Here is a 26,505-nt window from a genome sequence, read left to right as displayed (position 1 = left end):
ACAGATACTTATAGTCATTTCTGAACAGAGAAAAAAGAAACTATATATTTTTTAATTATTTTTGGTGGCAGTACATACAACCAAGCATATGTCCATTGACAGTTTCTGCATGAACAGTTCAATAACATTGGTTACATACTTCATATGGTATCACCATTCTCACTATCTACCCATATTGTTAATTTAGGCTCTTTCCCCCTTAAAGTTCTCACCTATGCTTTAGATTAACCATCATCAGTTTAAACTCAGATAATTCTTTACAAGAGTGCTGTGCTTAAGGCAAACGTTCTTTATTAATTGGGCTAAAAGTTTGTTTAGTTAAACAGTGGTTTCATGGAGTAGTTTCAATTCAAGGTCTAAAGATTATTTCTCGGTCTTAGATTCCGAAGTTCCCCTAGTCCCAGTGGATCCAGTAAGCCTGGTTTTCATATGAGTTAGAAGTTCAGTTCTACACTTTTCCTCCTTCTGATCAGGGTCCATCTGTTGGATCTTTGATCAACATGTTCAGTAATGGGAGCTGGGAACCATCCATTTCTCTTTGTCTTGTGGTAATGGACGTGATAGATTATAGAGGCATTTAAACCTGAAGTACATGTCCTTCTCTGATTCCTGGGTCTTCTGCCTCTGCTGTTCCAGACGAATAGAGTCCAGTGAAGTAATATTTTTTAATGAGAATAAAGTGAAATCACTTACCAAATTGAACTGTTTGACTAAAAGGAGTTTTAGGGTGGAGAATTTTTATGTTGAATATTGGCGCATGTCAAACTCTGTGTATGATGAGATACTTCAGAACATGTAAGTATTTGTGGCTTTTGATTTAGGTCACATTCGAAAGGGATCTCTTCTCATTCTTGGCCATTTATTTGTTTTTGTTGTAGGTTCGTATTCAGGAGACTCAAGCTGAGCTTCCTCGAGGGAGTATCCCCCGCAGTTTAGAAGTGATCCTGAGGGCTGAAGCTGTGGAGTCAGCTCAAGCTGGTGACAAGTGTGACTTCACAGGGACACTGATTGTTGTGCCTGATGTCTCCAAGCTTAGCACACCAGGTGGGCAGTCTGGGTTCAGATTTAACAAATTTTCAGTTGCCTGAACTATAGGTTATCTACTTGCATGTTTCTTGTCTTCTTTGTGGCTACTGATGAGAGTACACAAGAAAGTATGATGGGAATAAAAACAAATTGATTTTGCTACAAAAAGTACTATTGGGAAAGTTTTTAAAGGCTAAATGAAATCTTAGGATTTATAGGTTTCATTTATTTGAGGAATTTTTGTTCTCAGCACCTTCAATATTTTAGAGGTGGTTGTGAAGCAGCCTGTTGTTCAATCTTGCAGGAGCACGCGCAGAAACTAATTCCCGTGTCAGTGGTGTTGATGGATATGAGACAGAGGGCGTTCGAGGACTCCGGGCCCTTGGTGTCAGAGACCTTTCTTACAGGCTCGTCTTTCTTGCCTGCAGTGTTGCACCAACAAACCCAAGGGTGAGTCTTAATAGAATGGTGAAGCTTGAGAAAGACTTCCCCGTGAGACTGCCTCAAAATTACAGACTTCTAGAATATCTGAGAGAGCTAACTGATGTTGACAGTAGGGGGGTGGGTTGAAGTTTGATTCATTAGTTATAAGTCTTAAAACTTAAAAACCAAGTCATTTTATGTCTGCCTTTCTGACCTTAAGGAAAAGTCACATTGTTTTGTATAAAAGAGCTCAGTGCTTTAGGTGCATTGGTACAAATTACCCAGGTTGTTGTTTTTTTGAAAAGTATCACAGTTCCTCTGACACTGTCCTGGAGGAAGTACAAATAAAAAGATTTAATAATCCTGGGAAGTCAAGTCTTTGTGAGAGTGACAGGCTCCTGGTATAGTTCAGTTAACTTGATTTCTGTGTCCTGCGTGGGAAAGCAGTGGGGAAAGACTTTGGAAACTAACTCCAGTCTTGGAAAAAAGGGGGTGAGCATAATATGCTGTTAGTTCATTTACATCTTCCTATCAGTGATGGGAAACCCTGGTGGCGTAGTGGGTAAGTGCTACAGCTGCTAACCCAAGGGTCGGCAGTTCGAATCCGCCAGTCGCTCCTTGGAAACTCTGTGGGGCAGTTCTGTGTCCTATATGGTCGCTATGAGTTGGAATCGACTCGACGGCACTGGCTTTTGGTTTATCAGTGATGAGGAACCCTGGCGGCACAGTGGTTAAGAGCTATGGTTGCTGACCCAGAGGTCGGCAGTTCGAATCTATGAGCTGCTCCTTGGAAACCCTGTAGGGCAGTTTTACTCTGTCCTGTAGGGTCACTGGGAAACCCTGACGGCGTAGTGATTAAGAACTACAGCTACCAGTGAAAAGTCAGTAGTTCAGATCCACCAGGTGCTCCTTAGAAACTCTATAGAGCAGTTCTACTCTGTCCTATAGGGCCGCCATGTGTCGGAATCACCTGGACAGCAACGGGTTTTTGGTTTGTATAGGGTTACTGAGTCAGAATGAATTGGCAGCAAGTTTTTTTTTTTTTTTTTTTTTGCATCAGTGGTGAACATTCTGCTCTGGTTCATCTCTTGAGCACTCAGATTCATTTAAATAGCATCATGAAACTGTGGTGGTCGGTTTATTTAGTTTTTAACTCACTGGACAAATGACAAACCGTTAAGTATCTTGGTTATCAAAGGCCTTTCTAGTTTGGGAATTTTTATAAACCTTTGTAGTTAGCAGATTCTGAATTGGACCTCCCAGGCTATATTTTGTTTGTGGTGAGGTTCTTTCTCTGTCACGTTTTGGCTACTGCTGTTCTAACTTTTTCCTTTCTCCTCTGCCCCTCAGTTTGGAGGGAAGGAGCTCCGAGATGAGGAACAGACAGCCGAGAGCATTAAGAACCAGATGACTGTGAAGGAGTGGGAGAAAGTGTTTGAAATGAGTCAAGATAAAAACCTATACCACAATCTTTGTACCAGCCTGTTCCCAACTATACATGGTAAGAGGTCTATTCGTTTGTGGTAATAATCTGAAATCAAATAATGGTTATAAACAACAAGTGATTTCTTTGAGCATGCAAGTCAGATCTTGAACATCTTGCAGGTGGGTTTCCAAGGGCTTTAAGGCCAGAACTGCACTTAACTACATTCCACTATGCTAAATTAATCTCTTAGCTTTGTTTTTGTTTTTAATTTTCAGAGATGGAGGTTTGGTGATGTTTCTTGGCTAGTTATATTACGTATACATTTGGCAGTCTCTCACATTTTCTTACCCTTGATGACTAGCTGCTCACTGTCAGTCAGTAAATCCCCTTTGTGTGTTTGAAGGAGTTGACTAAATTTCCAGTTCTCATGCTTTACTCTTGTATTCTTCCATCTTTCTCTTCCATACTCAATTGGAGTTATGATGGGAACTCATAGGATTTGAGCTATTTCTTTGAGGCATATATATTTTTCAATTTTTTTTTTCTGTCTAAATATTTGATCAGTGCAACTGAAATGAAATCCTTTATGTTAATCCTTTTGGATTTTAAAGTGTCCTCCTTACAGTGAGTGGGTGTCAATACTTTTGTGCTGCTTTCCCTTTCTCCCCCCTACCCCCATAAATTGTCTATTGCTGCACAAAACTTAGAGGCTTAAAACAGCAGTTACTATCTCACACAATCTCTGTGAATGAGGAATTTGGGTGAGGCTTAGCTGGGTGGTTCTGGCTTAGGATGTGTCATGAAGATGCAGTCAAGTCACCACCTGGGGCTACAGTCATCTCAAGTCTTGACTGGGGCTAGAGGATCCACTTAGAAGAGAAATCACGCACACACCTCACACATTAGTCGGTAGTTGGTAGCCAAAGGCCTCAGTGCCTTGCTACATGGACCTCTCCGTAGGGCTGTTTGAGTGTCTTGAAAACATGACATTATCCAGAGCTCGCAACTCAAGACAGCGAAGCAAGGAGGAAGTATAATGTAATGCCTCTCATGACCTAGGGTCACAAGTTACACATCTTCACTTCCAGTGTCTTCTGTTTGTTAGAAGCAAGTAACTAACTTGATCCCACTCAGAAGGGGAGCATTAAGCTGCACTTCTTTTTTAATAATTTTTATTGCGCTTTAAGTGAAAGTTTACAAATCAAGTCAGTCTCACACAAAAACCCATATACACCTTGGTACACACTCCCAATTACTCTCCCCCTAATGAGACAACCTGCTCTCTCCCTCCACTCTTCTCTTTTCGTGTCCTTTTTGCCAGCTTCTAACCCCCTCTATCCTCTCATCTACCCTCCAGGCAGGAGATGCCAGCATAGTCTCAAGTGTCCACCTGATCCAAGAAGCTCACTCCTCACCAGCATCCCTCTCCAACCCATTGTCCAGTCCAATCCATGTCTGAAGAGTTGGCTTCGGGAATGGTTCTTGTCCTGGGCCAACAGAAGGTCTGGGGGCCATGACCACCGGGGTCCTTCCAGTCTCAGTCAGATCATTAAGTCTGGTCTTATGAGAATTTGGGGTCTGCATCTCACTGCTCTCCTGCTCCCTTAGGGGCTCTCTGTTGTGTTCCCTGTCAGGGTAGTCATCGGTTGTAGCCGGGTACCATATAGTTCTTCTGGTCTCAGGATGATGTAGTCTCTGGTTCATGTGGCCCTTTCTGTCTCTTGGGCTCATAATCACCTTGTGTCCTTGGTGTTTTTCATTCTGCTTTGCTCCAGGTGAGTTGAGACCAATTGATGCATCTTAGATGGCTGCTTGCTAGCGTTTAAGACCCCAGACGCCACTCTTCAAAGTGGGATGCAGAATGTTTTGTTAATAGATTTTATTATGCCAGTTGACTTAGATGTCCCCTGAAACCATGGTCCCCAGACCCCTTGCCCCTGCTACGCTGGCCTTCAAAGCATTCAGTTTATTCAGGAAACTTCTTTGCTTTTGGTTTAGTCCAATTGTAAGCTGCACCTCTTGAAGGGAGGGGTATCAAAGAGTATGTGGACATTTTAAAACCACCACACCCCCAACACATTTTGTTTTATAGGTTATGAGGTAGAAGTTTTGTTTGTGGAATAGGTTCTTAATTTTCTACGTTTAAGGAATGGTTTATAGAACTATTATCTAGTACTTTATTGGTGGTATGGCAGCTCAGAAAAATGTCTCTTTTAATAGCACATTTCCAAAGATCTAGTGTTCTCTTTTTAATTTTTGTATTTTCTGCTTACATTGGATTTATGAGCAGTTAGGTAGAAGCAGCTATAGGTTGCATTCAGCATCTTACCTAATCCACAACAGTTGTGCTAGCATGTTTTTATTCAATGTTGGTCACTATGGGTGATACAAAAGAAAAGTCAGGGCTCGTTTCCTCAAACTGGTTGCTCTTGATGGAACTGCAAGACCCACGATTAGAAAGAACTAGCAAGTGTGGTAGGCTGTGGTAGGATAGTTCATTTGAGGGCTAGGGTGTTATGAAAGGCTTTGTGTAGGAAGTCGGTCTTAAGCTGGGCCTGTTGATAAACTGAACAAGGATGGCTCTTAGAATGATGAACATTGGCATCTGTGACCTAGGCAGTATAGGTGGAGGCATTGGAACAGTGGTTAAGTGACTAAGTTCACAGAGCAAGATACAGGATTAGAAGCCAGATGCTTTTATCCAATCTTGTAAGCTTTGCTTCAGCTCCGTCTGCTCTTTTGGTTGTTAAACTTCCCTTTGTAGTTTCTAGTGAAATTGTTTAACCTGCTATTCGAAAATACTGTGGGTTTTTCATCTGTAGCTTCTTTTCATTTCAGGCAATGATGAAGTAAAACGGGGTGTCCTGCTGATGCTCTTTGGTGGTGTTCCAAAGACGACAGGGGAAGGGACTTCTCTTCGAGGGGACATAAATGTTTGCATTGTTGGTGACCCAAGTACAGCTAAGAGCCAGTTTCTCAAGTAAGTGTTTGCCTGAGCTAGTATAATAGAGAAAAAACGTTCATACTCCCAGCCTTTCTGTGATGCCAAGAATGGAGTCAGTCTGCCTTTAATAAAGGGTGAGGGGTGCCAGTTAAGACTGTTGAATATATAAGTGTCATAGGTTAAATACACTTAAATTTTTTTTTAACAAGATACAATATTTTACAGTTTTTTTGGACTGGGGAAAAATTGTGTAAAATTTCAATCCCACATACAGTTCTTTTATCCTTTGTATTACCTTTAAGGCTTTGAGTGTGAGATTTTAAATCACAGAGTACATGTTTTAAATTCCAAATTACCCTAAACACGTCCCATGTTTGTTTTCACAATCCTTTTTTTTTTTTTTGGAGTGATACAACTTACAAAATCATTCCCATAGCCCTGAGGACTGCTCAACAGAATACCTTATTTTAATGGGTGTCCCTGGGCGATGCAAATGGTTAATGAGCACTTGGCTGCTATCTGAAAGGTTGGAGGTTCAAGCCCACCCAGTGGCACCTTGGAAGAAAGGCCTGGTGGTCTACTTCAGACAAATCAGCCGTGGAAAACAGTTCTGCTCTGCCCATGCCGGGTTACAATGAATGAGTTAACTCCATAGCAACTGGTTTGTTTTTTTGTTATTTTAATGATTACATATATGGATACAGTGAACATCACAATGCACGTAAATTTTTATTTTTGTTTTCTTTGGAGACTTAAGAATACAAACATCTTTAAACTTCTTAAACATGGACTGATTTTCCAAAAGCAGTGCTACCAAAAATGAGGCATTTTATGTTAACCCCATCAGCATAAAAATTTCTATTTTAGAAGTCTGCTCATTTCTAGAAGCTAGAAAAAAAGCTAGAAGTATTGGGTTATTTTGAAACTGGTCAGAAACTTAGGGCTCAATATAATAACAACCATTTTTTGAATACCTGTTGTGTGCCTAGCACTGTGTATGTCTTCTGTCTTATCCTCACGACAGCCTGACACGTGTGTTATTTTACCCCTGTTTTTCAGGGAGGGAAACAAACCTCTGAGACTCTGACTTGCCCAGCTTCTCATAGCTGACTAGTGATGCTGACCCATGATTTATTAAAAAATAAATAAATAAAGCACTCAGCAATATTTCATTGCTCATTATACTGTATCAAGCAGCTTACCTGTATTCATCTTGGAAACGTGTAACATGGCACAGTTCTACAACATAGAACTTTTTTAGTTGGTTTGGAGTCTTATGATTAAATATCTCCGTCACGTATCAGGGACTGAGGTTAAAAGGCATTTTTTTCCTCTTCATTCCTTAAGCTTCCCACCCCAAGATACATTACAGTGTTGCCTCTGACAGGTACTGTATTACACTTGGTTATGTTAGGCAGCTTTTTCTATCTAGTGGTTTTTAAAAAATATATTTGATATATAATTTGCATGCCATAAAATTCACCATTTTTTAAGTGTACAATTCAGTGGTGTTAGTGTTTTCACAGTTACACAACCATCACTACAATCTAAGTTTAGTATATTTTCATCGCCCGAAAAGAAACGCCATACCCATTAGTAGCCACTCCCCGTTCTCCCCTCCAGCCCAGCCAACCACTCATCTACTATAGTGGCTTTATTGATTTGCTTATTCTGGACATTTCATATAAATGGAATCATATAATATATGGCTTTTTGTAATTGACTTTTTTCACCGAGCATAATGTTTCTAAGATTCATACATGTTGTAACATGTATTAGTACTTCAGTCCTTTTTGTTGCCATGTAATACTCTGTTGTATGGATGTACCACGTTGTTCATCCGTTCATCAGTTGGTGGACATTTGGGTTGTTACCACTTTTTCGCTGTTATGAATAATACTACTGTAAACATTGGTGTACACGTTTTGTGTTGACATACTTTTATTTCTCTTGGGAGAATTTTTAAGGAGTAGATTTGCTGGATCAAGTGGTAACGACTTAGCCTTTTAAGGAACTGTTTCCAAAGCAACTGCACTGTTCTGCATTCCCACCAACTCTGTATGAGAGTTCCAGTTTCTCCACGTCTCTGCCAGCACTCGGTATTGTCTGTCTTTTTGATCATAGCCATCCTAGTGGATGCGAAGTGGTATCTCATTGTGGTTTTGATTTGCATTTCCCTGATGTCTCCTGATGTTGAACATCTTTTCATGCACTTACTGGCCATTTGTATATCTTTTTTGGAAAAATGTTTATTCAGAATCTTTCCCAGTGTTATAATTGGGTTAGTGGTCGAGTTGTAAAGGTTCTTTTTTTTATATACTATGTACAAATTCCTTATCAGGTATATGATTTTTAAATGTTTTCGCCAATTCTGTGGATTGAGTTTTTACTTTCTTTATATGGCACAAAAGTTTTTAAGTTTGATGAAGTCCGGTTCATTTACTTTGTCCCGCTTTTGGTGCCATAACTGAGAAACCATTGTCTAACCTAAGCGTAGGAAGATTTATGCCTGTGTTTCCTCTAAGAGTTTTATAGTTTTAACTATTACATTTAAGTCTTGGATCAGTGGTGTGAGGAGGTGCAACTTTATTCTTTTTGTATGTGGAGACCCAGTTGTCTCAACATAATTTGTTGAGACTATTCTTCCCTGATGAATTGTCTTAGCACTCTTGTTGAAAATTAGTTGACTGTAAATGCAGGGATTTATTTTTCTGGACTCTCAATTCTATGCAATTAATCTATACATCTAATGCTGGTTCCAAACTGTTTTGATAGCTTTTGGTAATTTTTAAAGTAACGATATGTGAGTCCTCCAACTTTGTTCTTCTCTTTCCAGATTGTTTGGCTAATCTTGGTTCTTAGAATTAAGTATTTTGTTACTTTTGATGCTACTGTAAGTGAAATGATTTTCTCAATTTCTTCCCAACAAAAGCCTACTAAGACTTTGATTAATATTGCATTAAATCTAAAGATCAATTTGGGGAGAATTGGCATCTAAATAGTATTGAGTTTTCCAATTAGTGAACTTGGAATATCGTCCCATTTATTTAATCTTCAGTTGCCCTTTGCAATTTTCAGTGTTCAGTGTACAAGTTCATCACATCTCTTAGTAAATGGTAAATTTATTCCTAAAGTAGTTCATGGTTTTAAACACTCCTTTAAATGGAGTTTTAGGGTTTTTTGTTTTGTTTTTTTCAGTTCTATTTTTTCATACTGGCAGTCCCCAGATTATGAACAAATTCCATTCTTAAATCTGTCTCTAAGTTGAATTTGTACATAAGTTGGAACAGTAGGTACTGTTTGTATTTAACGTCAGTCAAATGTTTGTCTTAGTATATAGTACTAGTGTACTTTTCTATGCGTAAGAAACATTAAAGATGTACTTCCAGATACACTAAAACACCTTTAACGTAGTAATAGAGTTAATAATAGTGTTTTGATGTGCATCTCATAGTAGCACCCATTTGTTATTACGAACTATTGTATGTACCTCAAATTTTTAATACAATAGACTTTATGGGATTTGGTTAGTAACTACAGGTTGTACTTAAGTGAGACGTTCATAACCTGGGGACTACCTGTATTCATTGCTAGTATGTAGATGTGCAGGTGAGTTTTGCACGTTGAACTTGTATCTTACAACTTTGCTAAATTCACTTTTAGTTCTCCTAGCTTTTTTGGGTAGATTCTTGAAGGTTTTTTATACACCCAGTCATATCATCTACAAATAAAGGCAGTTTAACTTCTTTCAAATCTTTATGCCTTTTAATTCTTTTTCTTGGTTATGCGCTAATTAACCCGTTGAACCTGTTGCCGTCGAGTCGATTTTGACTCATAGCGACCCCATAGGACAGAGTAGAACTGCCGCGAAGGGTTTCCAAGGAGTGCCTGGGGGATTCAAACTGCTGACCTTTGGGTTAGCAGCCAAACGCTTAACCACTGCGCCACCAGGGCCCCTTGCGCTGACTAGGACCTCCAATACAATGTTAGATAAACATGGTTAGGGTTCTTATTCCTGATCTTAGGTAGAAAGTATTGAGCCCTTCACTCTTGAGTTATGATAGCTGTAGGCTTTTCATAAATGCCTTTGATCAGGTTGAGGAGGTTTCCTTCCATTCTTAGCTTTTTTAGTGTTTTTATCATAAAAGGGTGTTGGATTTTGTGAAATGCTTTTTCTGCGTCTGTTGATAGTCATGTGGTTCTCGTCCTTTATTCTACACTGAAAACTATGAGAGCCAGAACTCGACAGGGGTGTCTCATTTTTCCAGGTCTTGCCAGTTTTCTGCCTTTGACAGGGTGCAATCTTACCTTTTCTGTCACTCGTTTTAGTGGAGAACGAGTGAGTTTTCCTTTTCCGACAGGTTTCTGCCTTATACAGGTTCTGACTTTTGCAGGTTTTACTCTATCAATATATGGTGTATTGATTGATTTTCAGATATTAAACCACGTTTACATTTCTGGGATAAATCCCACCTCTAATTTCGTTTTATTCTTTAATTGTAAGACCTTACAAAAAGATATCATTGCTGACCTATTTATTAATGACTCCTTTTAAAATTGACATTTCTGTTGTGTATTAACTTCATCTTACCACTTGACAGGAATAAATTTAAGCTCCTTTATAAGGCTAAAGGGTATAAGACTTCCTATTCAGATCTTTGTCCATTCAGTCTCTGGCATATGTGCCTTTACGAATCGCTTGTGCTCATACCTCTCTCAGGTGTTCTTATGGTTACCCATGTAAGGACACCCATTCCCACACTTCTTAGTGAGGGGTGGGTGGGTGGGGTGGGTGGTCTGCCACCAACTCACTTCTCCTGCAGCTCCGCAAGTGCTGGTGCGTCTTCTCCCTTCTTCTGATGCCTAAGCGAGGCTAACATAACCCCTGGTGGCTGATATTCCTGGAGAGATCACATATTAATGAGTGTTTATCTGATAACCTTGAACAGGCACGTGGAGGAGTTCAGCCCCCGAGCTGTCTACACCAGTGGAAAAGCCTCCAGCGCCGCTGGCTTAACAGCAGCTGTTGTAAGAGATGAAGAATCTCATGAGTTTGTCATTGAGGCTGGAGCTTTGATGTTGGCTGATAATGTAAGAACGTTTTAAACTGTTGGATATAAAGAAATCAGAATATTCTCTACCCCATCAGCAAAGGCCTTTGAGTTTCTGTTGAAAAGATGTCCTTTAAAAAAAAGCATCCTTTACTAAATTATTCATAATTTTACTAATCAAGAATTAAGTTGGGATCATCATTAATCAGCACTTTTGTTGCTTGCCCTGGACGTAAGTGGCAACTTCCCAGCGTTTTTCCTCTCTCTAGACCGTGACACCTTTGTGAATGTGTCTAAACCGTGAAAAGTAAAAGAGGAACGCTTTTTCCCCCTTCCCTCCCATTTAGCCTTTATGTGTGTTTGACATGGATTGATTAGGTCTTGAAGTGTATATATGTGGTATGATATGCTCTATGTATACATGCTTATATTCTTCATTATGTTCTACCTTCACCCTTCACTTCTCCCGCCCAGAATCCATGCCAGGGTGACTGAATGACTTCACACTGAGGTCTACACACAGTGCTGATGTTGAGTAAAAGTACAGCAAGCATCTGTATGTTTTCAGTTTAGCTCTTAGTTTAGCCCTTTAATGGTTATTAGTAGATAAACTTAGACTCACGTTTTCCACGCGTCTGGAGTATGGTACTCCAGAAGTATGGTACTGCTTCATGGAACGTGGTACCGATGTGGCCTGCTCTAAGATTGCTATGTGCTGCAAAGGCAATGTTTATTTAGTATCTTGTGTGTATTTTTGGGAATTGAGTAAGATAGTTTAAGGTCAAGTGTAAGCAGGAAGTATGATGCACTTCCTGGGCTGTGGTATGGATACGTATAGCATTTTCAATATACTTCATGGAACATGGTACTGGTATTTGCATTTTTGCATATTTGCATTTGGCACCCTGTTTTTTCAAATAATAAAAAACTACCAACAAAGGGTGATATAGCATCCATTCCATTAGTGAAAAAACATGGCATCACCAAAAAAATTTTAAAATAATAGTAATAAGTTATCCATGAAAGGGTTAACAAGCATCAAAAATGTGTGGGGCTCTTTGAGGGAGATGCAGTCACCTCTGCAGCAGAGCCCTGCTCCGCCCAGTCCTGCTCCTGGCTCGCTGCTGTTTGCTCTCAATGAGGAACAAATAAATAGGTCAGGAAGCCACACCACATCCATGAATTTTAAGGACACTGGAAAGACACCTGTGGAACCAGAGGTGGCCATTTGCCAAATTAGAATTACCCTAGCCAGCCGAAACATAAAATCCTTAGAGAAGGTGTGTGCAAACTTGATTAAAGGAGAACCTACTACCAAGACTCCAAGAATCACTACTAGAAAAAGTCCTTGTTCTAAAGATTCTGAGACCTGGGATCATTTCCGGATAGAATCCACAAGTGACTCATTGACTTGTGTAGTCCTTCCAAGATCATCAAGCAGATGGCTTCCATCGGTACTGAGGCAGGAGGAGAGGTCAAAGTCACCATTGCAGATGTTTAAATCAGCTGTTTTTAATAAATTATCAGCGCTTAAAAAAAATGTATGGGTCCTTCTGGCGCTGGTATCTTTTTAACTTTCTTGCTGTACTAGAGGGAATTAGGAATTCTTCAGCTGTAGAGAGAATAGAGAGCTTCTGTGTGGTAGCAAACTTTATGAGTTTACTTTCTTGCCATTTTACATCTGAAAGACAGTTCCTTCATATGAGATCTCTTTGGTTACAGGGTGTGTGTTGTATTGATGAATTTGACAAGATGGACATGAGGGATCAAGTTGCTATCCATGAAGCTATGGAGCAGCAGACCATCTCCATCACTAAAGCAGGAGTGAAGGTATGTGTGTCCATTTCTGGAAAACAGAGCCCTGCGAATTAGCAATCCAAACTACAGAGGCTGGTTAGGGTAACATGACAATGTGTTGCTGTGACAGAGTATGAGAAGTACTGGTGAAATTTTTAGCATTTCACTTCTCAAAATTGCCATGTATAAAGCTTCTGTATTCTTTGATAAGTGGTGTTTCAGCTTGTAATGAAAATAACCAAAGGTTGATAGATTACTTAAATGAAGATCACTAATAAGTTCGGTACTATAACCAAGATTAAAGAGAATCCAGATTTTGCTTAAAAAATGAAAGTAGTACATTCAAGTAGTAAAGAAGACTGTAAACAGTACCCTAAAGTGGAAATTAAAAAGAGAAATCTTCCCTTACACTCCCAGCTCAGTAGATATGCAGAGGTACCTACTGAGTTTGTGTTTCTTTCAGGAATATTTTCCATATAAGTAAGCATAATATGTATAGTTTTGATCCTTGCTCATTTAACTTCATAATTGTAACTTGGCAGTCTTCCATGTCAACACATACTAGATCAACCGTAGTTTTTCATCACTTCATGGTGTTCAGTTTTACGTACCTCACTGTGGTTCTTCAGACCCCTACGGAGTGACATTTGTGCCATTTCCTGTCTTCTGTCTCATAAACACCCTCGAACATACGTCTTCACATGCCTAGCTGGAAGAGAACTTCCTAGCAAAGACCTGCTGGTTTAAGGGGGGCGCACTTTACATCACCACCATCATTTAGGAGTGCCTGTTCCCTGCTCTAGTGGCGCAGTGGTTAAGAGCTCAACCGCTAACCAAAAAGTTAGCAGTTCAAATCCACCAGCTGCTTCTTGGAAACCCTGTGGGGCAGTTTTACTCTGTCCTGTAGGGTCACTATGAGTCGGAATCAACTCGGGGGTGACAGGTTTGCTGCACTGTATATTATCAGACTTTAATTTTGATGACCCAATTGGTGAAAAATGATAATATTTTGGTTTGCATTTAGTTATGAGTGAGATTGAGCAGTTTGTCATGTGTTTTTTGGCCAGTCCAGATGTCTTTTTAAACCTACTACAATTCTTTCTTTTTTGGTCAGGCTACTCTGAATGCCAGGACATCCATTTTGGCAGCAGCAAACCCAGTCGGTGGACATTACGACAGGTCAAAATCGTTGAAACAGAATATAAATCTGTCGGCTCCTATCATGTCCAGATTCGATCTCTTCTTCATACTTGTGGATGAATGTAATGAGGTAACCACATAGGCTGTCGCTCTCAGCCTCTGTTTTTATTTGCGATTAGAGTAATTCAGTGAGACAACCTTGGGAGATACACTGCTGAAGAGCTGGCATGTATATTTGCACTGACCTCTGTGGTGGTGCAGTGGTTAAGAGCTCAGCTGTTAACCAAAAGATTGGCAGTTCGAATCCACCAGCTGCTCCTTGGAAACCGTATTTTGACAGTTGTACTCTGTCCTGTAGGGTCAGTGTGAGTTGGAATCGACTCAACGGCAGTGGGTTTCCTTTCTCTCAGTGGCACAGGATTGGCTGAAGGGTTTATTGAGGAACTCATAGTCAGTTGAAGCCTTGATGTCACTCAAAGTCACTTGAAGAGCAACTCAAAATCACTTAATTGTGTTGAGAAATACCAAGTTTTTTTGTTTTTGTTAATGTTCTTCAATTCTCAAAAGAAAAAAAGAAGGAAACAAATTATAGTTAACTCTCAGCCTTACTCCATAAGGTTTTTATAAGCATCTTTTGATTGTTTTTCTAGCCAGCTTGAAAAAATTGGAATGCAGAGAGAATGTCTCTATAGCTTTCAAATCCTGAGTCATTTGTCTTCACATTTCTTTCCATCAAGTTGTTAAACATGTACCACGTTTTGTCCCTAATTATGTGACAGTTTTAAGTTTGAGCGTAAAATTATGGATTTACTTGGATTCAAACATGTTATTATTGGAGTTATTTTTTTCTTAGACTTAAATATTTGTAAACGTTGCACAGCTCTACAAAATACAATCTGTGGAAAAAAAAATCTGTGGAAACTACTGTTACATATATAGGCTGTATTTATTGCTGAGCATGGGAGTTCTACATTACATTAGGCACAATGCATATACCTCTTGCTTACAGTGGAACTAAATATCTAAAAAGAAAAGGAAAGCCTCCCATTATATGACTATTTGGAGGGCTTGTTTTTGGGGGCGGGCGTTCCTTCACAAAGGCATATGAGTATTTGTTTAACCCCCAGATAATTGAGAGTTCTGGTTTTCATATGTTCTGTTTGTGCACAACTCCTTAAATTAGTTTTGGGAGCAAGGAAATCAAATTATAAACACTTGGAGGATACTTTTAAAACACTTTTTATTTAGAAATAATTTCAAACTTACAGAAAAGCTGCAAGAAATAGAATAGTACATAGAACACCCACATACCCTTTATTTGATCCACTATTAACATTTTGCCCTGTTTGCATTTAGTCATTTGCTCTCTGTCTACACATTTTTTCTCAACCATTTGAGAGTAAGTTGCAAATTTTTTGTGTGTTTTTCTTTTTTCATTTCTGCTTTATTAATGTTCTCCACTAACAGATTTTCTTTACAATTTGCAAACTCTAATAAAGTGCTTTTCTTTGCTCGTTTATACTTTCTGGTGTGAATTCCACCTTTGTCTGGTGTGCTTTTGCCTGTGTTTTTGTTTTGCGGTGTTTCTGAATCAGTTCAAGTGTGTACAGCATTGAGTTGGGTTTTGTGACTCAGTTTGAAAATCTTTTTCTTTTAATAGGGGAGTTAAACCCATTTATATTTATTGATTGGAAAGATAGGTTTCTTTATTTCTTTTTTCAGTTGAAAAGTCACTATGTGGTCTCTGTTTTTGTTTGTATGGGCAGTTCTGATAGTAGGGAGAGTTTATACTTTATTGTAGTAATTACTTTTATTGGAGACCTTGGTGGTGTAGTGGGTAAGTACTGTGGAAACTCCTTGGAAACTCTATAGGGAAGTTCTATTTTGATGTGTAGGGTCACTAGGAGTCGGAATCGGCTCAATAGCAATGGGTTTTTTTTTTTTTTTTTTTTTTGTAAACAATTCTGGGATGATGATTTTTAGATATCTGTGAGCAGCAATATAATGTAGTGGTTAAAAGCATAGACTCTGAAACTAGACTGTTCAAATCCTGGCCCCACCACATAACTTAACTGTGACCTTGGGCAAGTTAATTAACCTCTCTGGTTAATTTGTTTATCCGTACAATGGGGTAATGATATTACCTACCTAATGAAGTTTTTGTGAGGGTTACATGAGCTAGCACCTCTGTGCACACTGGGGGCTACAAATGTAGTTGCTAGTTAAAGTCTGGTTAGTTCCTTCAGGGATGTCCTTAGAGTAGGGCAAAAGTATGCATATTAAAATTTTTGATTTTAAATAAATCAGACTGTTACCAAACTGTCTTCAGAAATTGGTACCCCTTAATATTTCCCTCAGTGGCAGATTGGCACTTGTTTTTAGATGCACATCACTTCTCATTGCTTGGGAAAGTCTGGAGTAGGTGTTTCTGTGACTTGTCAGTGACATTCTTGTTTTGAATTAGGTTACAGATTATGCTATTGCCAGGCGAATAGTCGACCTACATTCAAGAATTGAGGATTCTGTTGATCGTGTCTATTCCCTTGATGATATCAGAAGATACCTTCTCTTTGCAAGACAGTTTAAACCCAAGGTAACCTGCCCTTTTGTACTGGGGTAGGGAACAGTGGCTTTATTATGAAAATTAACTGGGCCTGTGCTTGTTTTTTAAATCTGGCTACCTAAGTTTTTTTGAACAGCCATTTGTTTCTTCATCAGAGAGATTGAAAGAAGGAGACTTTTTAAAGTCCTGAATAATTCTATTTGTTTTGCTTGTTAGGTACTAATAAAAAGATTTTTATTGGGGAAGAGTTTTACATAACTGAATAAACTAGGACACCCTTTTAAGGAGCCCTGATGGCTCAGTGGTTAAAGCACTCAGCTGCTAACCAAAAGGTCGGTGGTTCGAAACCACCAGCTGCTCTGTGGGAGAAGATGTGGAAGTCTGCCCTGGAAATACTTTGGGGCAGTTCTGCTCTGTCCTATAGGGTCCGTATGAGTCGGAATCAATTCAGTGGCAGTGGGTAGGACACCCTTTTACTTCAACCATTATTCCTGAGAATTTTGAAACTATTGTGCTGCCTAACTTAATAGTCAACTGAATGCTCTTAACTCTTTCTCTGAGGAAGAACTTGCATTTCCCGAGGTCATTTTGATGAATGTGAATTAACTCTCTTACAATAATTAATGTAGTTCGTTGGACTGAGTCTGTACTAGCTCTGGAATACTCACCTGGACATTTATTTGTAAGGTAAATCTCCATAATGCATCTGTTGTTTAGCATTTTCCTAAGATGGAATGCAAAAAGAAAATTTTTGTTTGATTTCTGGTTGAGATTTTTACTTCATCGCTTTATTGTCTGGCTTGACTTTCGGGCATTACCCTTAGATTGTAATTATCTTTCACCACCGCTTGATTGTCCATGGTACTGTGGCTGGCTCTCAGTATCCCAGAGGACGCTTAGTGAGTCCTTTACGATGAAGGGCTCTGGGTCAGTTTCTGTGAAGAAGCATCAGTTCTCCATGACTGTGTACTGGGTCCTCTGTGACCTTGGTATATTCCCTTAATATGCTGAGTTCCTCACTCCTTTTGTATGCCTTACTTTGTTGTTGTTCAACAAATAAAAAGCTTACTGAAACAGCTCACACGTATATGTTGACCTCTCTTTGCTCCCAGAGTTAACATAGGCTAATTTACTGAGCCTCAAGAATATGCTGGGCATTAATTTGTTTCATGAGCTCTTTGACATCCTCAGGTATAAAAGGCGTTATATCCTATTCCATTGCTTCAGCTAGTCAGGCTTCTTTTAGAAATGGTCATTTGCTTAATACTAAGCTTGCTGTTTTCACATTTGTAAAATTCTCACATGGAATTCACAGGCCTCCTTCGTTTCTCTCAGAAGGCATTTCGGTAGTAATTCATGGTCACTGCCTTGGAGTTTTGACCCTCTAAGTGTGGTTCCTCAAAACGCCTCCACCTGGAGGGCTGTTAAATTATAATGCAGTTCAAATCTGCATGGGAAAGTTAAGAAGGATACTTCTCTGACTTCAGTGATGTTCGAAACAGATTTCTAAAGAGTCAGAGGACTTCATCGTGGAGCAGTATAAACGTCTCCGCCAGAGGGATGGTTCTGGCGTGACCAAGTCTTCGTGGAGGATTACAGTGCGACAGCTTGAGAGCATGATCCGGCTCTCAGAAGCGATGGCCCGGATGCACTGCTGTGATGAGGTATCAAAGCCACTTTGACGTGATGAGAGAAAAGAGAAATTAATTTGTAGGCATATAAGCATGTTTTCATCTTTGGTATGGGACATAATCACATTTGTTGCAGATTTATGTAACTATTGAATGCTCATAGGACACGTGACCCTGAAATACCTCCCTTTAAGAAAGTTGTTGTCAGCTGTTTGAATGTAGTGGTTAGGTTAATCGTAATGAGATAACCGTGTCATAGATTTAGAGTGCATAGAGAGGTGAGCTACCATTAATATCACTCATTCAGGAAAAATTTATTCAAACCCTATTATATGCTAGGCCTCTGGTCTCAGACATGGTAATGTAGCCCTTGACCTCAAAGGGAACTCACCTCTTTAGGTTTGTATAATATATGGTTTTAAAGCTACATCTCAGTGGGTAGTGAGGAGGTAAAAGGGAGAAGGATATGGAAGAGCTTTCAGAATGCCCCCATCTCTGCTTCAACCAAAGCAAATCTGCTTTAGCCTAGTTTCATACATTAGGTTCAGTATAAGATTTTATTTGACGTAACGTTTCGACCATACTAATGTTTTTAAGACTGGTTGAGGGGTAACGTACATATGGGAAATGTACAGTGACCTTTTACATATACATACCTTTGAAAACCCAGCTCAAGATACAGAATATTTCCATCATTCCAGAAAGTTCCCTTGTGCCCTTTTCAGTCGTAGCCTCCTCTCCCAGAAGTAACCACTGTTCTGACTTCAGTCATCGTTTCTATCACAGAGATTAGTTTTTTCCTTGTTTGATTGGTTCGTTTCTGTTTTCAAATTCCTTGTCGTTCGCTGCGTTTTAGTCAGCTCCCATGTCAGGGCAACCCCACGCATAACAGGATCAGACCATCATAAGCCATAGGATTTTCATTGGCTGGTTTTTGAAAGTAGATTGCCAAGCCCCCTTCTTCCAAGTATTTACAAAGTATTTTTCACAGTATCTTATTTGATCTTTGATTTACCTGACATTTATAGGACACCTTGGTTGGATAAGAGATGAATGAAAAAGCTCCTGCCTTTCATTGCTGCTAATTTGGTAGGAGCAAGATACATATTTAATTAAGCATGTAAAAAATAAGAGGGAGACACCAAAGCACAAGAAACAAAAAACAAAGTAGATAACTAGACTTCATCAAAATTAGAAACTTTTGTGCACCAATAGACAATCAAGAAATTGATTTAAAAAAAAACCTATGGAATGGGAGAAAATAATTGCAAATGATACATTTTATAAGGATTTAATTTCCAGAATATATAAAGAGCTCTTAAAACCCATCAACAGAAAAGATGACACAATTTAAAAATGGCTGGGGACTTTAAAAGACATTTCTCCAAAGAAGATACACAAATGGCCAGTAAGCACATGAAAAGATGCTCAACATAATTGGCTGTTAAACAAAAAAAAAAACTCCAGATCCACTGCTGTCGAGTGATTGCAATTGATAGCAATCCTATAGGACAGAGTAGAACTGCCCCGTAGAGTTTCTTAGGAGTGCCTGGTGGGTTCGAACTGCCAACCTTGCAGTTAGCAGCAGAACTCTTAACCACTAGGGTTTCCAGTTAGCCATTAGGAAAATGCAAATCAAAAAATCAAAACCGCAGTGAGATACCACATCACACCCACTAGAATGGCTATAATAGAAAGACAGTAACAAGCATTGGCAAAGACGTGGAGAAATTGGAAACCTTGTCCATTTCTGGTGGGAATGTAAAAAGGGGCAGCCACTGTGGGAAACAGTTTGGTGGTTCCTCAAAAAATTAAACATGATTATTGTATGACCCAGCAATTCCATTTCTAGGTATATACCTAGAAATTGAAAGAAGGAACTTAAACATATGCGCCAGTGCTCATTTCAGCATTATTCACAGTTGCTGAAAGGTGGAAACAAGTGTCCATCAACAGATGAATGGATGAACAAATGTAGCACATACATACAGTGGAATATTATCCAATTATAAAAAGGAATGTAGCTCTGATACATGCTAAAACACGGATGAACTTAGAAATATTACGCTCAGTGAAATAAGTCAGGCACAAAAGGACAAATGTTATATGATTGCAACTCTATGAAATAATCCAGAACAGACAAATTCATGGAGACATAGAGGTTACCACGGGAAGGGAGTAATGGGAAGTTACCATTTAATGGGTACAGAGTTTCTGTTAGGAGTGATGAAAAAGTTTTGGAACTAGATCATGGTGATGGTTGCACAACACTATACATGTAATATCACTGTCTTAGACACTAAAAAATAATTAAGATGGCAAATTTTATGTAGAAAGTCACAAAGAGTACAGAGATGAACTGATTCCTAAATAAGAGGGAAGCATTATGGAGGTTCCGGCATTTAAACCAGATCACTGAAGGGTGTGTAGAACTTGGATGGGCGGAGACCATGGGGAACAGCACTCTAGAACAAAGTGGAGAGTTTAGTTCGAGCATGGGGTAAGGTACTTAGAGGAGAATAACGGCATCTGCACAGAACAATTAGATCATGGTGGAGGGGGATGCTGAAGCACCATGCTAACTCGTGTACTTTTTCTTCGTGGTATCTCCTGAAACATTTCATCAAATTGTTATGTGTCTTAGGATAATGTCGCTAATAGATTTTTTTTTCTTTTTTTAATTACTCTTTAGGTAGCAAATTCACATGATTTGAAAATGGATACACACACACATATATATACATACACCAAAATGTATTTCTTTTCTGAATAAAATTTAGTATCTTTTCATATTTAAGAGCTATGTCTTTTTCCTTTTTGTATGTTATTCGTCCACTTTTCTTTTGGGTCGACCTTATTGTTACAGACTTAAAGAGGTTCTTAATACATTAGGGAAATTTTGTATGTGATGTGAATGGCGAATATTCCCATTTTGTGGTTTGTTTTTTCCCTTCCCCTTTGCTTGTGATGGGTTTTTGCCATGCAGACTTTATTATAGATGTACTTATTTAATTAGAGAGGCCCCATGATTTCCTCTTACATGGTTTCATTGTTTGCATTTAAATCATGCAGACATTTTTTATTTATTCTGCTATAAGATGTGAGGTATATGAATCTCCATTAATTCTTTTTCAGCTAGTTACCTACTTGTTCCAGCAGCATTTATTGAAAAATCCATCTTTTTCACACCGGTTCCATATGCATTTATTGTACATTAAATTCTCATGGGTGTCAGGATCTCTTTTTGAACTTTCTGTTCTGTTCCACTGGTGTATCAGCCTTCTGCATTTCTACCACAGTATTTTAATCAGTGTTTTTGAAATGTAGGACTAGCTCTACCTCATTGTTCTTTCAGCTGTTGAGAATCAGCTTGCTTAGTTTAAAAAAATAAATAAAACTTCATTTTTATTGAGATCACATTAAATTTATGTATTAATTTGGTAAATTCACATCTTTATAGAATAGGCTAAGTTACTGTGCTATAAAAATCTCAGCCACCTAAAACAGAAACGTTTATTTTTTGCTCATGTTACGTGTCCACTTGATTAGCCTAGCTAGCTTTTTTAATACCAGGACTTCTGAAGGAAGCTGTGCCTTGGTTTACATTCTGTTGCAAGTGCCTTGTCTTGCCATGAGTCAGCACTTTGAGGAGAACTGGTATGGTGGACAGTGATCCTGTAACCCCCAAAATAATAGCCCCTTAAGACAGTTACTCACTTGTGATGCCTCATTCACCTTACGAATACCTGCATTTTCAGATGTTCCTATGAGTGTGTGTATATATATGAGATCTGCCTTATAGTAGTAGACCACCCACCCCCAAAAAGATAGATAGGTCCTCTGTCTTTTTGGGGGAGTGAGTGGTCATCTATATTTTTCTAGATTAAAAAGTAACTTAAAAGTCTTATTGTTTCTATTTTTCCTACCAGTAGTGTAATAATAATAGTCTCTCTGTATTCTTATAGTCAATAATTCCTGCTTTATTAATGTTGTTCTCAACTAACACAGATTTTCTTTACAATTTGCACACTGACTGTAGTAGAGTGCTTTTCTTTGCTTGTTTATACTTTTTGGCGTGAATTCCACCTTTGTGCTTTTGCCTGTGTTTTTGTTTTTCGGCGTTTCTGAATCAGATTAAGTGTGTACAACATTGAGTTGGGTTTTGTGACTCAGTGTGAAAATCTTTTTCTTTTAATAGGTTACTTAAACCCATTTATATTTATTGATTTAAAAGATAATTTATTTTTTTCTTTTTACAGTTGAAAAGTCACTATTTGGTCCCTGTTTTTGTTTGTATGGGCAGTTCTGATATTAGGAGGGTTTGTATTTTATTATAGTAGTTACTTTTATTATTCTGCCTTTATATTATACCCTTAGTTCTCCTTTGGTTCTCTCCTGTGAAAAGTGATAGCTGGCATCTTTCATTCTTCTTCCTCCGCCCCTCCTATTTAACCATCTGAAATCAGTAAATATTTTTCATAGTATTTACCTTTGTACAAGTATGTATCTCTCATTTGATTCATCATTTTTTACCCCATCTATTACAGATGAGGCAATCAGCAGATTTCCTCTATCTCCCAGGTCTCCTTGCCCTCCTAGACTTTTCACCTCCCATTTGTATTGTATCATTTTTGTATCTTCAGGGCATTTACCTTGTATTCTGTCACTTAATCTTCACATTGGTTTCAGTCTTAGTTTTATAGTTAAATATGTTCAAGACTCAGTGAAAGTCATCTTGCCATGATTTCCTAAGTCATCTCCTGGTTGACTAAAATTTGGCCTCTCTTCAAGAATTCATGCCCCAAGTGTTACATATTGGACATGGTTTACTTGTAGTCTTTACCTGAAGGACAACTTGGCTTCATCTACAACCTTTCACTCATACTTTCTTGTGAATTTTCCTGTTGTAATCTGGCATGAACTGTTGCTGACGGGAAATCCGAGGCCAGCCCTTGATTTTTACGTTTTCCCCATAAGCTGCTTGATCTTTTTGCCTTTCCAAAGTATTCTTTATATCTACAGACCAGTGAGTTTTCTAGGCTGTGTCTTGATATTGACTGTTCTTAGTTGACCTAAAGTTTCTTGAAGGTGGTAACGTATGAAAAGAGGCTGTTCTGTTGGGCTTATCTGTTTTTATGGGGCTCAGCTGTTTAGGGAAGGTATGGATTTAGAGACTGTTGGTTAGGTGTAAAAGGCCTTAAAGTGATATTCTGTTCCAAAAAAATATTAACATGTCATTTTTCTTTTAAGTAAATGTTTTTTTTTTTTTGAGGCAAAACATATGTAGAAGAAAAAAAAAAGTGATGTAGAAGAGAGAGCACAAATACAAGTGTGCAGCTAAGTTAATTTTCAGTGAACATACCTGTGTAAGCCATACCCAGACCGTGCAATCAAGCATTACCAGCACACCAAAAGCCTCCCTTGTGCTCCCTTATGGTCACTACTCCCCTTCTCCAGGGATAATCATTGTTCTGACTTCTGGCACTGTCAGTCAGTTTTCCTGCCTTTGCACTTTATATAGATGCAGTCATAGAGCATTTTCTCCCTTGCGTCTGGCTCTTTTTGTACAGCATATGACTAAGATTCATCCATGTTTTATGGAGTAGTTTGATCATTTTTATTGCTGTATATTATTCCATCAGTGAATGTACCATAATTTATTCACCCATTGCTCTGCTAATAGTTTCCTATTTGGGTTCCTGTGGAATGTACATGTCTTGGTCCATATGATGCATATATGGTAACATTTTTGTTGGGTATGTACCCTAGGAGTTGAGTTGTTGGGTCATAGGCTGTGCATGTGTTCAGTTCAGTAACAACTGCCATATAGGCTGTGTATGAGAGTTATTTTACATTCTTGGCAAAACTTGGTATTGTCAGTCATTTTAGCTATTCTGGTGAATGTGTGGTGTTATCTCATATTGTGTGTGTGTGAGAGAGAGAGAAACCCACAATACCACTGTTATTTGTCTAGAGAAAACCAATTCGTTACATCAGGAAGACTGACCTACATCATTTTGATCTGTTTAGGTCCAACCTAAACACGTGAAGGAAGCTTTTCGGTTACTGAATAAATCAATCATCCGTGTGGAAACACCTGATGTAAATCTAGATCAAGAAGAAGAGACCCAGATGGAGATAGATGAAGGCCCAGGTGGCATCAATGGTGAGATGAATGTTCATGTGACAGTTTTGGAGTTAGGAACCAAAAAGCTCTCTGAGATGTCATGGTGAAGGTGTACTTGTTGATGGTTATGAAGTCTATGTAGCAAACGGGAAAAAATAGCTATTAAATTGTATTAATCGTTTACAAGTTAAAATGCAAATAGTTGATGTAAAATGCATGAAAGACTGAAAGGAATTAGACTGAAATGACTATGGTTGGTGGCCTTAACTCCCCTGGTTTCCACCCTTATTTGTACTGTTATTTTGCTTTTGAAATTCAAGTACATTAGAATAGACAAATACCGAAATTTTTTATTTTGTACATAATATTGCAAATTTACTTTGGGATCGTGAAAACTTTGTATCCTCCATCCCTTGTATTCCTTTCAAATTAGTTTTTTTACTAGTAGTACTTACAAATATGCTTGTAATTTACTCGTAACATTATTGAATACTGTGTATAACTATATCCTTATTTCGAAGTTAGTATTAAAATACAAATAGTGTATTTATAAACACTCAAAACTCACATGGTTAATTTTTCACTTAGGCCATGTTGGCAGCCCTCCTCCTGAGAATGGAATCAACGGCCATGTTGACGATACAAACCAAGAGTCTGTCCCCAAAGCCTCCTTAAGGCTGGGTTTCTCTGAGTACTGCCGAATCTCTAACCTTATCGTGCTTCACCTCAGGAAGGTGGAAGAAGGTGAGGCTGTACCTAGTACTACTTAGTGCATAAGCTGTGTTTACGTAAGCCGCTTCTGATTGCTAAAGATTGTACTGTTCTATCAGAGATTATAAATTGTAGCCAGCTCACTTTAACAATGCAGATCTACAGCATTGCAGCATACCTGCCAGCCTGCACCTTTCCCCACAGTTCTATCGTCAGACAAAGGTTTATGGACCATTCTTATTAATGTTCTTGGCCTATTTTAATCACATTTTTGATGCAGAATTTGGGATCTGGTAACGTATGAAGAGACACAAATGTTTTTGCAGGTGAAAAATTATTACTGCTTACATCAGCTTTATTTAAAGCAGGTAGTCTCTAGGGTTTTTATAATTCAGAGACTAATAATTGAACTCAGAAATCCATACTACCCAAAGCCATTCCATGCTAGAAATGGAGCAAAGCTTGTATCTCTTCATCGGTAATGGTATGGATCCTGGACACTAATACATATCCGACCCTTTGTTGCTTTACCATGCCATTTCAAGTTTTGTCTGCCTATCAGTAGCCAGAAAGTGGAAGGGGAAACAATTATATCAGAGATTATGAACTTCAACTTCTATTGGTGAATGACTATTGGGTAACTCCTATTTGGAAGTTCTAAAGCCAACTCAATATGCAGGCTTCTGGGCATACCCATTCTCACGGTGTCTGTGCCTCTGTGGAGGAAGAAAGCACCAGAAACTGTCGTAGGTTACTAAAGGTTGGAGCCCTGTAGTTTCTTGCTCATTCCGCTAGGGACTGGATCAGTGGGAGTACAGAAGGCAATAAAGAGGCCACTAGAAGAGATGTTAGGTTTTATCCCCACTCTCTTCTCTCATAACAAGATTTGGAACACATATGTTCTTTATTCACAATATACTTCATATTGTCTTCCGCCGTTGTGCAACTAAGTTTTAAACGTGGCAGACCATTGATAGAGCAAAGGTACAGTTTGATATGATTATCTCCCAGACACTGTCTGCATTCCACCAATAAATTCTGATGGGTTTCCTTCCTTTCCTTAAAAAAAAAAAAAAAGATACTGTTGACCCAGCAAAGTGAATTATTCTCAGCCTTCACTGTTCTCTAGCATAGGGAGCAGACCTTTAAACCCGGGAGAGGTCACTTACCCAAGAGCATGTGGACAAACCACTGTAATTTCAGTACAGCCATAATAAAGCTTTTTAAAGGCAATCATCAGTAAGACTAGAATTTTCCCGTTTTGATTTTGCAGTATTACTGGTGATTGCTAGAATTAAGACTAAGTGGGATTTTCTTTTATTAACACTTTAATTCTGTGACAGTTACTGTAATATCTGGGTCCCAACTTTGCTTGTGAATTTAGACTACCTTGCTATAATAAACTGACTTTTTTTTTTTTTTGAGGGAACACCCATGGGTTTCTCTTCTCAGTTGACTTGAGTTCCAGAAAGTCTTCCCCTTTCAAAGAGGAAGTTATTTTTAAGACTTTTCCTAGCTGTTGCTTCCTTCCTAATTTATGCTTTCTAGTCTTATTGGCAAACATTCTCATATGTGATGAAGCATAAGAAGATTAAGGAAAGACCTTCATACTTGGAAATCCTGATAGGTTTATGAAACTTGTTTCCTGTAATCTTGACTTTATTAG

At 38.7% G+C, this 26,505-nt stretch overlaps 1 protein-coding gene and 1 pseudogene across 1 annotated transcript in view; both read left to right on the top strand.

Annotated features, from left to right (window-relative positions):
- The window catches only part of MCM6 (minichromosome maintenance complex component 6), a 36,857-nt gene that overhangs the window by 7,047 nt on the left and 3,305 nt on the right, over window positions 1-26,505 (top strand). The window contains exons 5-15 of the mRNA XM_049889249.1: window positions 879-1,044; window positions 1,331-1,476; window positions 2,800-2,950; window positions 5,714-5,855; window positions 10,769-10,910; window positions 12,593-12,700; window positions 13,782-13,937; window positions 16,272-16,400; window positions 17,873-18,034; window positions 24,032-24,167; window positions 24,717-24,872. Of these exons, the coding sequence (XP_049745206.1) occupies window positions 879-1,044; window positions 1,331-1,476; window positions 2,800-2,950; window positions 5,714-5,855; window positions 10,769-10,910; window positions 12,593-12,700; window positions 13,782-13,937; window positions 16,272-16,400; window positions 17,873-18,034; window positions 24,032-24,167; window positions 24,717-24,872 (1,594 nt within the window). The remainder of the gene's footprint in view (window positions 1-878; window positions 1,045-1,330; window positions 1,477-2,799; window positions 2,951-5,713; window positions 5,856-10,768; window positions 10,911-12,592; window positions 12,701-13,781; window positions 13,938-16,271; window positions 16,401-17,872; window positions 18,035-24,031; window positions 24,168-24,716; window positions 24,873-26,505) is intronic.
- Window positions 11,076-12,410, top strand: LOC126078586 (40S ribosomal protein S20-like; annotated as a pseudogene).

The sequence above is a fragment of the Elephas maximus genome, chromosome 6, assembly GCF_024166365.1.
Source record: "Elephas maximus indicus isolate mEleMax1 chromosome 6, mEleMax1 primary haplotype, whole genome shotgun sequence".
Taxonomy (NCBI): domain Eukaryota; kingdom Metazoa; phylum Chordata; class Mammalia; order Proboscidea; family Elephantidae; genus Elephas; species Elephas maximus.
Note: the sequence above shows the minus strand (reverse complement) of the source record. Positions and strands in the feature narration are given on the sequence as shown.